The sequence below is a fragment of the Typopeltis vanoorti genome, chromosome 8 (genome assembly GCF_054136105.1).
Source record: "Typopeltis vanoorti isolate ZY-2024b chromosome 8, IOZ_Tvanoo_1.0, whole genome shotgun sequence".
Taxonomy (NCBI): domain Eukaryota; kingdom Metazoa; phylum Arthropoda; class Arachnida; order Uropygi; family Thelyphonidae; genus Typopeltis; species Typopeltis vanoorti.
In genome coordinates, this window is record NC_143556.1 from 118034047 (window position 1) to 118052302 (window position 18256).

The 18256-nt window shown below is 33.2% G+C and overlaps 1 protein-coding gene across 1 annotated transcript in view; it reads right to left on the minus strand.

Moving 5' to 3' along the window:
- The window catches only part of LOC150104307 (tRNA-splicing ligase complex subunit RTRAF-like), a 178644-nt gene that overhangs the window by 96642 nt on the left and 63746 nt on the right, over positions 1 to 18256 (minus strand). The window contains exon 4 of the mRNA XM_090396290.1: positions 3359 to 3454. Coding sequence (XP_090252416.1) covers positions 3359 to 3454 — 96 coding nt within the window. The remainder of the gene's footprint in view (positions 1 to 3358; positions 3455 to 18256) is intronic.

Genomic DNA, 18256 nt, shown 5'->3' on the forward strand with positions numbered 1-18256 from the left:
AGAAAAAGATATCCTTGAAGTATGGAGTAATTACATTGAAAAACTGCTAAATGAAACAAGCAGTGATGACAGCACAGTGATAAAAAACACTGACCAGGCATGCAGTCAGGAATACATATCCATACTTGAAGTAGAAAAAGCCATCAAAGGCTTGAAATGTGGAAAGGCAGCAGGAGTAGATGATATTCGACCAGAAATGCTGAAGTATGGTGGTATAAGAGTCTTACAGTGGCTGCACTGCATAGTTCAGAAAGCCTGGACAGAGGGACGAATTCCCGATGATTGGAGTAGAGCTCTCATAGTACCCATATATAAAAAGGGAAATAAAACTGAATGTGAGAATTACAGAGGTATTTCCCTACTGAGTGTTCCTGGCAAGATCTATGCAAGTATACTTGAGAAACGGTTGAGAAGAATTGTGGAAGAAAAGCTTGGTGAAGAACAAGCTGGATTCAGGCCAAATAGAGGCTGTCAGGATCAGATCTTCACTTTACGACAAATAGTCGAGAAAGCATGGGAATATAACAAAGATCTGTATTTAAGTTTTGTCGATTTGGAAAAGGCATATGACAAGGTGCCAAGAGAGAAGCTATTCAATACGCTGCAGTTATATGGTGTCAATGGGGCATTATATCAAGCAATACTTAGTCTTTATTTGAGTTGTGAGTCAGCAGTTAGAATTGAAGGAAGTACAGGAAGATGGTTTAATGTTAAATCTGGTGTGAGACAAGGATGTACATTATCCCCTCTGTTATTCATTATCTATATGGATCACATTATGAAGGAATGTGGTATTAAACCTGATATCAAAATTGGAGATGTTAATGTCAGCTCTTTGCTTTATGCGGATGATGTTATACTTCTAAATAAATCCGCTACAAGTCTGCAAGATTCTCTCACTAAATTGAATAGCTGTTGTAATAGATATGGTATGAAGGTCAGCAATAAAAAGACAAAGACAATGAAAATAGGCAGAATCATTGAAAATGTCAACTGTGTTGTGAATGGAGAACCTGTGGAACAAGTAAAACATTTCAGCTACTTAGGCACAATTTTTACTGAAGATGGTAAACTAAATATAGAAATAGACAACAGAATCAGCAAAGCTGGTATCGTGGGAAGTCAACTGAATAAATTCATATGGAATAAGAAAGAAATTAGTCGGAACACTAAATTAGCTGTATACAAGACTGTGTTCAAACCAATTTTAACTTATGGATCTGAGAGCTGGGTCAGAAGTAAAACACTTGACCAAAGACTAGAGACCGCAGATATGAGAGTCCTGAGAAAGATTATAGGCATGAACAGATGGCATCAATGGCAATATCATATTAAAAACGAGGATATTAGGAAAGAACTTGATATTGTCAGCATCCAGGAATGCGTTAGCAGAGCTAATCTCAGATGGTATGGTCACTTAAATAGAATGGGAGAGGAAAGATTAGCAAAACAAGTGTTCTCTGCCAGGTTGGCAGGAAAACGACCCAGAGGAAGACCAAGATATAGGTGGATTGATACGGTACAAAGTGCCTTAGACGATAGAAATATAAGATCTGATAATGTTTGAGTCTTGACAAGTAACACACTGATTTGGAGGAAAATTGTAGATAGGAAGTTAGTAATGATGTAATTTTTTCATGTAGTACTGTCATATCCTGTACACCCCTTGAGGGTACATGGCAGTAATTTGATGATGATAATGATGATGATTTATTTATAGAAAATTATATATTAAAAACGTCTATATTGATGTCCTAAACACATCAGTTCAAACTTCATATATGCGAAACAGACGAAACTCAAAACAAAAACAGCAACTCATTAACCAATTACAACCACTGATTTCTGGATGCTATTCTCTCAGCACACCCTACCTAACCTTCTGGGTGGTTTAAAACCACTGAAATTCTAAAAATTTGACCTGCTGTGCCATCTGTACAGATATGTGTTCAAAGAGCTCAGAGGTGTCCATATTTGTGACAGCAAACCTGGGCTACTAATGTGAATGTGAGGCAATGTTTACGTTTCAAAAAGTATCCTCTTCATGAAGCATCAGTACATTGTGTGTAATTTTAGGAATCACACGAAGCCAGGAAACAATTAGGGGAGTCTTCAACAGGAATAAATGCAAAAATATAATATCGGTGATATTGCTATTCCATGGGTGTGCTCTACACACCTGTGACCAAAAAAGAAATTGATGAAGGCTATGCAGAAAAAGAACCTCCAGTTAGCAAAAGTGTACAAAGATTGAACTGTTGAGAAATGAAAGGTCATATACTCAGATGAGAGTCATTTCTTTGTCCAAGGAAAGCGAGTACCCTATGTTCACAAATCAGCAGATGATCAGACTTCTCTGACCCACCTTCAAAAAGCTTCTTAACACCCAGGTAAAAAGATGTTCTGGGATTGTTTTACACATGATGGTCCAGGATCATGTGTAAAAACGTTGATGTTATGATGAAAAGTCACCAATACATAAAAATATTGGAGAAAAGAGTGGTCCCACAGATCCAGAAAGACAAAGAACTCATCTTCCAACAGGATCCTGCTCCATGCCACACTTCAAAAAAAGTGAAAGTGTTCCTCAAAAATCACAACATTCAGTAGTGGCCAGGTAACTCTCCTGACATTAACCCAAAAAAAAATTTGTGGGCCATAGCAAAAAAGAGACTTGGAAAATTAAATTGTGATACAAAGGACAACTTAACACAATCAATTATAAAAGTATGGTTTCAAGATGCAGACATAAAAAAATGTTTTCTACATTGGTAGAGTCCATGCCAAATTAATGAACTTATTAGGAACAGAGTAGTACATGTAAATTATTAGGTAAATTTAGAATTCAATTTTGTACTTATTTTCTTGAAAAATTAAAACTTTTCTTTAAAATGTGACTGTTTGGATTAATTTGTTCGCTACTGTACCAATTACATTCACTTCGCTGTTTTATCCAAATTTTTAGGAACGGGAATTGAGAAATGAGAGAGAAATTTATTTCTCTCTCACTTCAGATCTACAACAAGAAACAGCTTTCCCTTTATTCAGTTGTCTTCTTTAATGACTTAAATTTTCTACTAAAACTTTGAGAGTCAAAAATGCAATTTTGTTTTTTCTTGGCATGTGCTAAAGTAAAATAAATTTGATTTTATTGTATCTTTGATACAATATTTTAATATGGTCTCGAGTTTCTAGTCACATGAATTTTAATTATCATTAAGGAGTTTTTTTGTTGATTTTTTTGCAGAATTATTCTGTTTTAATGGAGACAAATGCTTAAATTTAATGTGTGCAAAAAGTAAACTGGAATAATTTGAATTAGTTAAAAACATAAATCTATAGGCAAAATTAATCTTACAGTTCAAACTATCCAGTGGATTGGATCGAACAACTTGTGGAACATTTCTTAGGTTCTTCTTTACATTGGTGGCTGTGGCAGTTTTATATTTGTCCACTAAAAAAGGGCAAATTAAGAAAATTTAAATCAAAGTACATAAATGCTTATATTACATACTCTAGTTGGAGCAATACAATTTAACATATATCAATCCTTTATTTTGATTTTTTTGTAAGGTATCATTGGTAAGTAATATTCAACAACCTATAATATCTACAACTGATGATCATGATTTAAACAGGTAAGTTCTTAGAAACACCCTATCTAAATTATAATTTCTTAATTTTCTACAAATAACAATTGGAAGCAAAGGTAATTTATTCAGTTAACCATGCAACCAGCCAAGACATCTACAGACATCAAGGTTATCATGGATGTGAAGTGCATATTAAAATTTTAATACCACTGATATTACATTGAAATATATGATGGATACGAAGCGTATGAGGATGCATATTTGATCCATAATGGCCGGTAAGGTGGACCTTGCATTCAATTTGACTAAAAATTAAACAAAAACAAAAATTAATGACCTCCACATTCTGTTTACCTAGTATTAGTGATGAATCATATATTGATTTTTATCTAACAAAATCTCAGAAGTAAGTGAAGTCCTATCTCCTAGCAGAGATTACTAGCATAGTATTCACCTTGACTGTCATGTGACAATATCATTTGCTATAAATACTAAACCATTCTGAAGAAATATCAGTAGATTTCATAAATTATATGTGAAAAGTTTCAAATACTGTTTTATAATGCTGTATAAAAAATTCTTGGTAAATGCACACAAAGCCACTTAGAGACATTAATAGTCACTAAAGATGATTCTGTTTACAGGTATGGAGGAGGGGGGAAGCCCCCCCTCAGGGGCTTCTTCCAGCACTCTACAATTGTGTGTTCAAAGGAAAGTGGACAATTATAGAATGACCTTTCTCTCACCATCAGAGCATGTAAGTCATACTTATGGTCTTCATCCACCACTGCTAAAATTTACATTTAGTAGCTTTTCTGATGAAACTATTTCAGCACTTCTAATTAAAATGATTAGAAGAATATCTACAACCAATTTAATGCTGATTTTCACACCATTTAACAATGAGGAAAGATGACAGTTGACCTTTGTGTCCCAATTCTTGAATAATATTTGTGTTTTTGAGTTCACCTCTCAAAGTTGCTTAACTTTGTCTTTAAAACTAACACTTTTAACATGATATTCAATTTTATCCTGCACAAAACTAAATAGCGATCACTTCCTAATTTAAATCTTCTATATAGTCGTGTCCTGGACCTGGATAGAGATGTTGCTATCAACAATAACAGTCAATGACACTTTTTTTTTTTTTTTTAATGTCCCGTGTCTTTTCTGCATGTGAATTTGTTCACATCTTTATGTTAGAACATGGCTAGTTCGCATCCTGAATAGAAATCCAGTAGGGACTTACCATTTTTATTAGCTTTACTTTTTTCTCCAAAATTTTCGCATATTTCCATGGTACAGTTTAGGTCTCCAAGAAGGACCAATTTTCCATATGCGCGTGCATGCGCATTGGTTGCCTTCTCTAAAGAATAAAAACTTCTTTTTTTTTAATAGAACCATCTGTGGGACAATGGTCACAAATATGTCTCAATCCAATTCCAATATTTGTCCTTATTGCTCCACTTGAAATTGCCTGCCATTCAAGAAGATTATCCTTGTATTTAGGGTTGAATACTACTGCTACTCCTTTTCTCTCATCATTACTGACTGAATATAACATCTTGTATTTGTTGCATAGAAGCCTATCCATTTTTGTCTTCTTTGTTTTGGTACCATCCAAGTTAATTTAATACTTATCCAATTCTTCTGCTATTTCCATTTCTTTTCTATTGATGCTTGTTATGTTAATTGTGCCAATCTTGAATTTTGATAAGTTAAGAGTCTGTTCCAGTAGCTAACTTTTTGCTCTTTTGCACTGATTCTCTAACAAAAACAGCAGGTGATTTGTTTAACTGAGTGACTGCCAAGCCAGCATTAAATTTTATCACATATCATTTTATTTTGGTTTAAACCAATAAAAATACAATTTGGTCAGCTAAACCAGAAATTGACAGCCCATCTTCATTCATTCATTCAGTATTCAAATAGTCCTGTTATTTATCATAACTTCCATGCACATCCGTACAAAAAAAATTTCAGAATTTTTTCAATTTTTTTTTTTTTTTGATGTCAAGGAAATTCTAGGCATAATTCAAAATTGCCCATCCTTTCTGTGAGAGTCTCTGGTTCTGAACTATTCAGGACAAAATATAAATACAAACCAATCAAATTTTCTGTAATACTGAGACTGCTGTTATTCCCTGTAAAATCTTTCCATACATTTCATTTCCATAGTATTTCCACTCCCCTCACTTATTTGTGCTGCCGTATACGAAAATAGTCAACTTCATCCAGTCCTAATGTCCCATTCTGGGATTAAGTTTTACACTGGTTTTATTTTTACTCAAGTCCATGCATCATATTTTCAACCAATTCAACAAAGATTTTAATTTTAGTTCACTACTAGCTATAAGCACCGTATCATCCACATACCCTAGGACTTAATTTTTATAAGTCATTTTACATCTACCTTATCACTATTCCAAATGCTCCTCATCTTTTCTCCATAACGATTAAGAGGATAAACCCACTCACCAATTCCACTTAGAATCATTCTAAGAATTTATTGTTAATTTTGTCTACTATTGAGTTGAAATGTAGCTATTGATTATTTGAATATTTTGGAATACATAAATATATAAATGCTTATATTACATACTTTAGCAGTTGGAGCAATACAATGATCTTGCAGATATAAAACCTGCAAGATCATGAGGGGTATTCTGAAAATAATGCCTTCACTGCAGTAGCTCCCTACTTAAAAGAAATGTCAGTGAAATAAACAAAATACCATATGTGTTGGAAATTTTTCAAAGTTATACTATAAATTAAAGATACCAAAAAATTATATTCTTGGTTTAATCCTTTATCCAAGTGTAAGCAAATAAAGTTTATACCTCAACTTTGTAATTGGGTCATTCTGTTTAGGTGACCATACCACCTTAAGTATTTCAGGACTGGGCAACTTGTATATAGAAGCTCATGACTTCACTTGCCTTAAGAATAACGCAAAATCCCATAATGCAAAACACATATCTTTACAGACATGTATAATGCTATGCATTATGGGATACTAAAGCAAGTGATGTGAAATCATTAGCTTCTATATATCAGTTGCCCAGGCCTGAAAATACTTCAGGCACAAGCTTTGTTTTCTTGCACTTGGATAAAGGATTAAACAAGAATATAATTTCTTGGTATCTTTAATTTAAAATGCCATATGGAGTGTAATTGATTTTCATAATTATTTCTCAATATGATCTCCCTCCTTTTCTTCACCACACAAGTTCTTCATCACTATCATAGGAAAAACTCAGTTTGTTTTTAGTTTTGGCTGTCATTCTACTTTGACCTGTTCATCATTTTCAAAATGGATATCCTGATCCTTTCATTCAGTTGAATTGAATGATGAAGAGCACTCATAATAGATTTATGGACTCAAATATTCAAGATAAAAACTAATAGCATTAAAATTCTGTTTCAACCTTTACATTAAGGTTATTTCCAGGAATTTACTGTATGTTGTATAACACAACATACAGTAAAGCAAATAACACCACTATTCTAAGCTACAAAATGCCTAATGTGCACAGCCTGACCTCTTATTGTAAAAAATAAAGAGTAGTAAAATTTATAAATAATTACCTGATGTAATTAATTTTACTTTTATCATCATCATCAATTTCCTGACATGCTATCGAGGGGATGTGCACAATATGTTAGTACTACATGATCAAGTTACATCTTTACTAATTTCCTACTGACAATTTTCCATCAAATATATGTTATCTGTCAAGACTCCGATATTATCAGATGTTATATTAATTTCTCTTCTAAGGCACTACTTACTGCATCAATCCACCTGGATCTTGGTCTTCCTCTGGGTCTTTCTTCTGCCATCCTGGAAAAGAATACTTGTTTTGCTAATCTTTCCTCTCATTCTGTTTAGGTGACCATACCACCTGAGATTAGGTCTGTTAACTCATTCCTAAATGCTAACATTGTGAAGTTATTAGGAAAGAACTTTCCTAATACCCTAATTTTTAATGTGACACTGCCACTGATGGCATCTATTCTCTCCCCTAATCTTTTTCAGAACTCTCATATGAGTTCTCCATTCTTTGATCAAATTTTTTTTTTCTAACCTAGCCTCAGATCCATAAGTTAAACTTCATTTGAAAAACTGCCTTGTTCATTTTCATTTATTTTATTTTGTTTTAATTTATAAATAATTTATAAAATATTATAAAAAATAAATAATTTATTATTTATTTTTTATAATAAAAGGTCAGGCTAGACAGGTTAATCAGTCATTTTGTAGCTATAATAGTACTGTTCTAACTGTGAAGTTTGAAACATAGAATTTTATGTTCAAGTTGTTTGTTGTTGTTTTTAATCTCAAATAGCAGCCAAGTCCATAAATCTATTATAATGGATACTCTCAACATCTTTCTATTTAGGAAATAAGCAGAATTTCAATGGTGACTACAGTCACCATTGAATATAAGTCTCGACTGTAGGAAAGATATTCCACAACTTCAAATTTAATCTCAATGGTACCACTGAAGTGAATAAAGTTTTAGAACTCCACAGCCTGCTCCAGACTTCTGAATGTTTCCTAAATTCAAGACAGACAAAACACATCCATTTAGAAAATCATGAACATATTTACTATAATGGTGCAAAAATAATCTCTGATACTATATATATATATATATATATTTGTTTTTAAATGTTGGGCCCATACACGAGATTGGTCAAACTACAGTACGTTAGTACAGTGTATGGGAATAATATGCTATGTTTTATATTAGGACTTCAATATTATCCGATCTTTTATTTTACTCGGTGTTTCTAACTGCACATCACTCCAACTAGATCTTGTTCCTCCTTTAATCTTTTTCTTGCAATCCTTTTTTTCTTATTTTTCTCCTACTAACCTTTTTTCTCCCATTCTGTTTATGAATGACATTAACTCTGCATATCACTGAATGCTAATATCAAATTCCTTCCTAATATCTTCAATGTCGTTTTAGTCTTTCAATAATTCATAACTCAGCTCTCAGATCCATAACATAAAATGGACCCAAGAGTTAAAATGTATTTGAACAGTCTTATATACAGCTAGTTTAGTGTTTTTGCCAATTTCTCTTATTCTATATATTCACTCGACTCCCTACCATACAGGCTTTGTTTATTTTGCTGCTATCTCCATTTCCAAGTTAAATATTCTATTTTCAGTAAAATTTGTGCATAAATAGCTGAAATGTTTTACTTGTTCAATAGGTTCCTCATTTAGGATACAGCTGATATGTCGATGTTTCTACCTATTTTCATTCTTTTTACTGCTTATTTTCATAAATAAATTATTAAGTAATTAAAAAATTCAATTTTTTAAATATAAACCACAACATAAAGTCTTGTTTACATATAATGTCATCATTTTGAAAAGCTTTTCTCTTGGCACCGTTCAGAACTTTCCTGAAACGTACAAAACCTAAATACAGATCGTTATTATACCATGATTTCTCGATTATTTGTCATATTTCACTAAATCCAGATTGTTCTTGTCCAAGTTTCTCTTCTGCAATTTTTCTTAGCCTCTTCTTGAGAAAATTCAATTTAGAAACTACTGTGTACTTGAATAAATATTATCTGGAATGGTCAGGAGAGAAATTCCTCTTTAATTCTTCACATTTTCTTTTATTTTCCTTCTTACAAACAGGTACTATAAGAGCTCCAGTCTAATCATCTGGAATACTTAGCCTCTTCTCAAGAATGCTTTCATCATAAATATTACTTGTAATGCTAAGGAAATTTGTCTAATTCTCATATTCAGTTTTGTTTTCTTTTTTTTACAGTTATATAGCTGAGAGCTTGAGTGAAATCACCTGGAATTCAACCTACTGAGAAGACCTTCAGAATTGTGCAGTGTAGTATGAAAAGCTTATATATCATATCTTAACAGTCATATCATCTACTTCAACTGTTTTCCCACATTTCAAGTTTCTGATGGCTTTTTCTACTTGAGTACTACTGACTGCTTTTCTTTCCTTTTGAAAAATTTCTGCCATTATTCTATCACTTATTTAATAATCTTTCAAAGTATATCATCAGCACTCGAAAAACTGTGCTGGCTCACCAATCAGGCATGAACCTGGATGGTGTACCATGGTCACCTATTATTAGTGATATTTCCATGGAGTTAAGGACTCCTTGCCAGAGGGCATTCTACCCCATGGTCCATACAATTGTCATCTACACCTCCAAATCAAAAGATTAGAATAATCAAATAAAATTTGTTGAAAGATTTGCAATTCTAATTTACTGCATATAAAATAATTATTACCAAATATGAATTAGAATCATCTAAATGTATGTACTTTAGATTATATAACTTTGTAAACACATAAAAATGTAATATAAATTATAAGAGAACTGTTATTTGAAAACATTCACAAAATTAGAATAATTTTTAATGTGATTCAAAATATTAGAATAATGTAAAAATAAATGCACAAAAATTACAGTCAAAGGGAAACAACATGAAATTAGTACTTTGTTGCATCCTCCTTAGCAAGGAACTCACATGTTCTCACTTTTGGATCTTTTACATCCAAATATGAGAGAAATCATCATCATTATTCTCATGCTCTTTACTGATAGGTAGTCTGAGAACAACCAATTTCTGACATTTCACCTCCCTACTGGCCTAAACGTAGTTTTCTGTCAACTAAGTGTGGATATGAAGCAGACAATAGAGATGGAGAAACATAGATAGGAAGTGCTAGCCATCAATTATCACCATTAAGAGGTGTGATGATCCTTCACACTCAGGAGAACATTTAACGTGCATTCTTAGCTGCACATCAGAGCCAGTGCTACTAAGCAGCACAAAAAACAGAGTTCCTTATAGTATATGCAATGTAGTTGTAATTTTAAATAGAGATACAATACAATATAGAATATATTTTTATATTTCTAGTCATTTTTTTCACTTACCTAGTTGTTAATAGCAAGACAAAATAAGAGAAACTTCCATTCTGAAAAAGAAATACAGTCATATCCCAACTTACGCGAATCCGGAGTTACATGGTTTCTTATATGTACGTATTCCCGTCTCACCTCACGCCTCACCACTAGTCGTATCTTTCCGGTGCCAGCCGCATTTGCCAGTGTCGCACATGCTGTGAACAAGCAGTGATGTGTTTCACGCGGTCTCCATTCATACACGATTTTTATAGTCTACAAGCCTTGCGATTGTTTAATGTTATGTTCTTGATAAAAATTTTATCACATAACAAATAATAATGTCATCCAAAAGAAGCAAGTCCGATTCTTCTACAGCTAGCAAGAAAAGAAAAACATTGATTTTGGAAACAAAACTCAACATTATTAAGGATTTTGAAGGCGGAATAAAAATTTGTGAGCTAGCAAAGAAGTTCAATCTACAGGAATCCACAGTAAGAATAATCATAAAAGAATGGTTTACAGATTTTGGAGGACATAGATTCTAACGAGGAACGAATTGTCAAGGAATAAAAAAATTATTAGCTTGCTAAGAAGAAATTTTGCGTGACAAGAAAAAGACATTATGCCATCAAATGAATCTTAAAAAATATAGGTGTTTTTGTAAACCTTGGGTAACAATTAACTAATATTTTGTATGTTTGTATATATAAATTACATGCAAAATTATGCCCCGAGTTACGCGAATTCGACTGACGCACTTTTTGTTGGTCCCACCTAACATGTAACTTCAGGGTATGCCTGTATATTTTATCCGAGGCATTGATGTATATGAAAAATAGAAATAAAACCATGTAAATCTTGCATCAGCCTGGAAAAAGAAATGCTAGAATCTATTTTTTCCCTGTTAATATTGCCTAATTATGGTTATATGGCTTTTTTATTATTTTTTTTTTTTTTTGTTCTCAAAAATCTTTATTGAACATAATTACTTTCATGAAAAATTATCTTATAAAATAATAGGAAAGGTATTATTAAAAAGTTTGCTATTTCTTCTAAATTATATCTTGTTTTTAATTCTTATTATAAATCATTTCATAGAATGCTTAGTTTCTGCACTTGTATGGATCTGGTTTACAAAAATAAAACACATTTTACTGCTTATCGGTGACCTAAAGTGGCTTGAAAAAGTTACATGTTTGATCTCTGGAGCAGGGTTTTTGGACTATGTAAAAAATATATACATTAAGAAAATTTCTCCTTCAAGTGTCATACTCTAGGAAGAGGTTGGCAACCATGTCAGAACTTTTTTCTTTCTTTTGCTGCTCTGAAACATTTATGGCAACTCAAGCCAATCAAGTCCTTAATCTCTTCAAACCACATTCTACCTTTCCCTCTTTTTTCATCCAGTTTCCCTTCTAATATTAATTTCTGAATGTCTTCTTGTCTAGTTAGATGTCCAAAATATTTACGTTTCCATTCTTTAATGATTTTGATTAATGTTTTCTTTTCATTATTGCTTTCTTTAAAACATCTTCGTTTTTCATTTTCTCTGCCCATGATATTTTCAACATTCTTCTGATGGTCCACATTTTGAAAGTTTCTAATGTTTTCACTGCTTCTTTATTTAGAGTCCATGTTTCACTGTTGTAAAGAAGGCTTGACCAGATATAGCACTTTATTAATCTTTTTCTTGTGTCTAGTTAATGTCTCTGGATGTTAGAACAGTTTCATATTAATAAAGGCTTTTCATGATATCTCTATTATTCTTTTTATTTGTTAAAGGGAATTTCCTCTGTCTGTAAACATTTATCCCAAATATATACAAGATTGAACCTGTTCAATTTTCTTTTGGTTAACAGTTATATTTAGTTTCTTATTAATTGGTTCTTTTGATATAATCATGCACTTTGTTTTCTTCAGGTTAATAATTAATCCCATATCTACGCTTCTGTTGTAAATTTCTGTGACTAAGTTTAGAAAATCATCTTCAGATTCAGTTATAAAGACCATGTCACCTGCATACCTAAAGTTGTTGAAGTTCCTACCCCCCCTACTTTTACACCTCCTTCAATTCTGCAATATCTTTAAAAACTTGCTCACTATATATATTATACAGTAAGTATGATAAGACACATTCTTATCATATTATGTCTTACTCCTTTTTGATTTCAAAGTTGCCAGAATATGCATTTTTGTATCTTATTGATGCAATTTGATTATAGTATATATTTGTAATTATACAAAGATCTTTTCCTTTTAACCCATTATTCTGTAGGATACGTATTAATTTCTTGTGATCTATTGAATCAAATGCTCTGGTGTAATCAATAAAACAAAGATATATGCTTTTCTGGTTATTGAGGCTTCTTTCACATAATGTTTTCAAATTGAAAATTTATTCTTTTGTATCTTTGTCTTTTTTTGAAAACCTGATTGAGTGTCTTCTATTTCTAAGTGACTTTTATTCTTTCTAGGATTATTCTCAGTAGTAATTTTGTAACATGGCTTGTTAAACTTATTAGTCTATATTCTGACATTCAAAAGTTCTTGGAATTTTGGGAATAGTGACAAAGATGGATTTCCTTAGATCATCAGGGATGTATCCTGTATCATAGATATTATTAAAAAATAAGCTTTAGGTCATTAATTGTGTTTTCGTTTAATTTCTTTAACAATTCGATAGGGATCTTCAGGACTTGGTGTTTTACCTGTTTTCATTTGACTTAGAGCATATTCTATTTCTTCATATTTAATTGGTTCCCCATCCATATTTTGTATATTTAGTGCATCTGTGCACTCAGAGTTGAACAGCTCTTTTCAATATTCGTTCGATCTTTTTATGATAAATATATAAAATTGATAAAAACGAAAATAATATATATCCTTAGCCCACCCACAGTACAAGATGTACTATAAGTTTGCAAATAACTTTTCATGGAGATAGGAGCAACATAAAAAAAAAAAAAAAAATACATAAATTATAATAATGTATAATGTTATCTACAGTAGTTGCAGCAAGTTTGTTACTCCCTCCCCTTTTCCAAGAATTCCACTTACAAATTGAAACGAACAGTAATGAAACAAATTATGCATTAGCTAAGCTTTCTGTGTAACATGCAACTAAAGCAATATCAATTATTAATGTTATTCTTATATTTCATGAAATTGTTAAGGGGTGCTCTTGCTTTAGTAATATGTTTGTCTTTTATAATAAAGTGACAAGAGCAGTTGATGAGGGAAAGGTATACACTGCCATTTTTTTGGATTTTGCAAAACGTTTAATAGGGTGCCACACGATAAGCTGATATTTAAGTTGCAGTACATAGATTTAAATGTCAGGTTAGTCAAATGGATTCAGGATTGGCTGACTGATAGGTATCAGAGAGTTGTGTATGATGGGACAATATCAAGGAAGCAGAAGGTTACAAGTGGGGTTCCACAGGGCTCACTACTGGGAAATGTATTGTTCAATCTTTATATCAATGATATAAGCAATGGATTGCAAGGAGACATTCAGTTGTTTGTGGATGATGTGAAGTTGGAAGTGTTGGGTCCCAATTTATGATTATTATTCTATCTAGTGAAATTCTGCTCATCTATATTCAACTTTTATCTATGTACGAAATTTCACCCCAAAATACAAATATTTAAGCTATTTCTCCCCTTAGTGGCCTTAATATTTATATTATACTGCGCCTTTTGGGATATTTAGTTTGAGATATTAAATACAAAAACAAGGAGAAAGTACTAAAATATGTCTGAAGGTGAAACAATATTGCAGTCGTGACACTTTATCTCGTTTTTTAACACATTAATTTCCTGCATGATTAGGTTCGTACGTTTTTCAAGTGGTGCATTGGGCAGCAATTTCAGACAACTGTTTTATCAATGAACAAAGGTTTATTAAACTCATTAGTATGGTACAATTCAATTTCTAATATAATTCAATTCAATACTAAGAAAACATTTACAAATTAACATTAGCTTATCACATTGGCTATGATCCTATATGGGTATTACGATCATGCCGCCATAATAAATTCAACTCATACAACCATAAGCATAATCCCTTATCTAATTAACACATTAGTTAATCCTATATTAGTCTGAATATACGCTATATGCTGATCATATATGGATATATATGATCAACTCACTTTATTTTACTATCTAAAACTCATCATCATCAAATTCCTGCTATGTACCCTCAAGGGGTGTACAGGATATGACAGTACTACATGAAAAAATTACATCATTACTAACTTCCTATCTACAATTTTCCTCCAAATCAGTCTGTTACTTGTCAAGACTCCAACATTATCAGATCTTATATTTCTATCGTCTAAGGCACTTTGTACCGTATCAATCCACCTATATCTTGGTCTTCCTCTGGGTCGTTTTCCTGCCAACCTGGCAGAGAACACTTGTTTTGCTAATCTTTCCACTCCCATTCTATTTAAGTGACCATACCACCTGAGATTAGCTCTGCTAATGCATTCCTGGATGCTGACAATGTCAAGTTCTTTCCTAATATCCTCATTTTTAATATGATATTGCCATTGATGCCATCTGTTCACGCCTCTAATCTTTCTCAGGACTCTCATATCTGCGGTCTCTAGTCTTTGGTCAAGTGTTTTACTTCTGACCCAGCTCTCAGATCCATAAGTTAAAACTGGTTTGAACACAGTCTTGTATACAGCTAATTTAGTGTTCCTCTCTTATTCCATATTAATTTATTCAATTGACTTCCCACCATACCAGCTTTGCTGATTCTGTTGTCTATTTCTATATTTAATTTACCATCTTCAGTAAAAATTGTGCCTAAGTAGCTGAAATGTTTTACTTGTTCCACAGGTTCTCCATTCACAACACAGTTGACATTTTCAATGATTCTGCCTATTTTCATTGTCTTTGTCTTTTTATTGCTGACCTTCATACCATATCTATTACAACAGCTATTCAATTTAGTCAGAGAATCTTGCAGACTTGTAGCGGATTTATTTAGAAGTATAACATCATCCGCATAAAGCAAGGAGCTGACATTAACATCTCCAATTTTGATATCAGGTTTAATACCACTTTCCTTCATAATGTGATCCATATAGATAATGAATAACAGAGGGGATAATGTACATCCTTGTCTCACACCAGATTTAACATTAAACCATCTTCCTATACTTCCTTCAATTCTAACTGCTGACTTACAACTCAAATAAAGACTAAGTATTGCTTGATATAATGCCCCATTGACACCATATAACTGCAGCATATTGAATAGCTTCTCTCTTGGCACCTTGTCATATGCCTTTTCCAAATCGACAAAACTTAAATATAGATCTTTGTTATATTCCCATGCTTTCTCGACTATTTGTCGTAAAGTGAAGATCTGATCCTGACAGCCTCTATTTGGCCTGAATCCAGCTTGTTCTTCACCAAGCTTTTCTTCCACAATTTTTCTCAACCGTTTCTCAAGTATACTGGCATAGATCTTGCCAGGAACACTCAGTAGGGAAATACCTCTGTAATTCTCACATTCAGTTTTATTTCCATTTTTATATATGGATACTATGAGAGCTCTACTCCAATCATCGGGAATTGGTCCCTCTGTCCAGGCTTTCTGAACTATGCAGTGCAGCCACTGTAAGACTTTTATACCACCATACTTCAGCATTTCTGGTCAAATATCATCTACTCCTGCTGCCTTTCCACATTTCAAGCCTTTGATGGCTTTTTCTACTTCAAGTATGGATATGTACTCCTGACTGCATGCCTGGTCAGTGTTTTTTATCACTGTGCTGTCATCACTGCTTGTTTCATTTAGCAGTTATTCAAAGTAATTACTCCATACTTCAAGGATATCGTTTTCTCCTGTTTTCATGTCACCTTTATCATCTCTAACTCCTTTTACAGCACTCTTTCCTCCATTCCTAAGCTTCTTCAACAACCTCCAGAATATTTTGCCACGTTCTTGATATTTATTTTCTATATTCTTGCCAAAGTCCTCCCATGACTTTTGTTTAGCTAGTTTTACACACTGTTTAGCTTTCTTACATTTGTCTCTGTATTCTGTAAGAGTAAAAGCTGACTTATTTGCCAGGAACTTTTGATATGCTTTCTTCTTTTCCTTCACTGCCTCTTTAACTTCCTGTGTCCACCAGGGAGTTCTGATTTTTTTATCCTTGCACACAACCTCACCACATGCCGCTCTGGCAGAATCAATCAATGTTTTCTTCAGAGTTTGCCACTGAATCTCCAAGGTTTGATTCCTGTTCTCAAACTCTTTCATTTTCTTTTCAATAATCTTTCTGTATTTTAGTCTACAGTTCACATCTGAGAGCTGCTCAACTTTTATTCGCTTTAAAACTTTCTTACATGTTTTTCTTTTCAATATGAAATTCAATTTTATCCTGCTCAAGACTAAATAGTGATCACGTGCAATTTCAAATCCTCTATACACTCTGGTGTCCTGCACCAGGGAGAAAACATCACTATCAACAATAACATAGTCAATGAGACTTTTCTTATTCCTAGCTTCTTCACTCCATGTGAATTTGTGCATATTTTTATGTTGGAACATGGTGTTAGTAATAACCAGTCCATGTCCTGAGCAGAAATCCAACAGATATTTGCCATTATTATTAGCTTTGCTCTTTTCTCCAAATTTTCCCAAAATATTTTTGTATGTCTCACAATCATTTCCTACTCTGCTATTTAGATCCCCAACAAGGACCAACTTTTCCTTTTTCATTGTGTCAGTTGCTTTTTCTAGAGCGTCAAAAAATTCCTCCACTTCTACCTTAGTAGAACCTTCTGTGGGACCATAGGCACAAATAACTCATTGTCCAGTTCCCCATTCTCATATTTGCCCACATTACTCTACTTGAGACTGACTGCCATTCAAGAAGATTAGCCTCGTATTTTGTGTTGAATACTATGGCTACTTCTTCTTTTCCTTGATTGTCATTGCCTGAATATAACATTTTGTATTTATTGCTTAGAAAGATCTCACCAGTTTTGGTCTTTTTTGTTTCAGTCACCCCTATTATGTCGATCTGGTACTTATCTAATTCCTCAGCTAGCTCCATTTCTTTGCCATTCAGGCTTCTTACGTTGATAGTACCGATCTTTAACTCTGGTGATGTAGAGTTGGGGTTTGTTTTCAGATTTGTTCCAGTAGCTGACTTTTCGCTGTTCGCCCTGGTTCCCTGGCGAAAACAACGGGGGCTTTGTTTAACCGGGCGACGCCCCAGCCGGCATGAAATTTTGTCATGTTGTACCATCATTTTTTATTTTGGTTTAACCAATAAGAATACAATTTGGTCGGCTAAATCCCAAATTGCCAGCCCATCCTCGTTCGTTCAGTATCAAAGTAGATACCCAACAGGGTGCACCACGAGAAGGTGAGGATTGGACATTAGGTCAGAAGCCCTGGTCGGTTCTCCGCATTCCTTTAAAGGCTATGTGGAGGTCTCCTCTCAGTTATACAGCTTTGACCCTTAAGCACCCCTATCTAAAACTACGTACATTAAATTATCCTTTCACTGTACTAACACATAACTTTGACATTTAAAACTTTCCTATAGGTTACAACACACATGCATAATTCTCAGGACACATGAATTACTTATATAATATTAATATTAGCAAGCATACCTTCATTATAATCGGTCATGTACTAAAGTCCTAGTATAATTTCCCTTAGTCTCTTCAACAGTTCAGTAATAGAATAATGATAACAATTACAGACG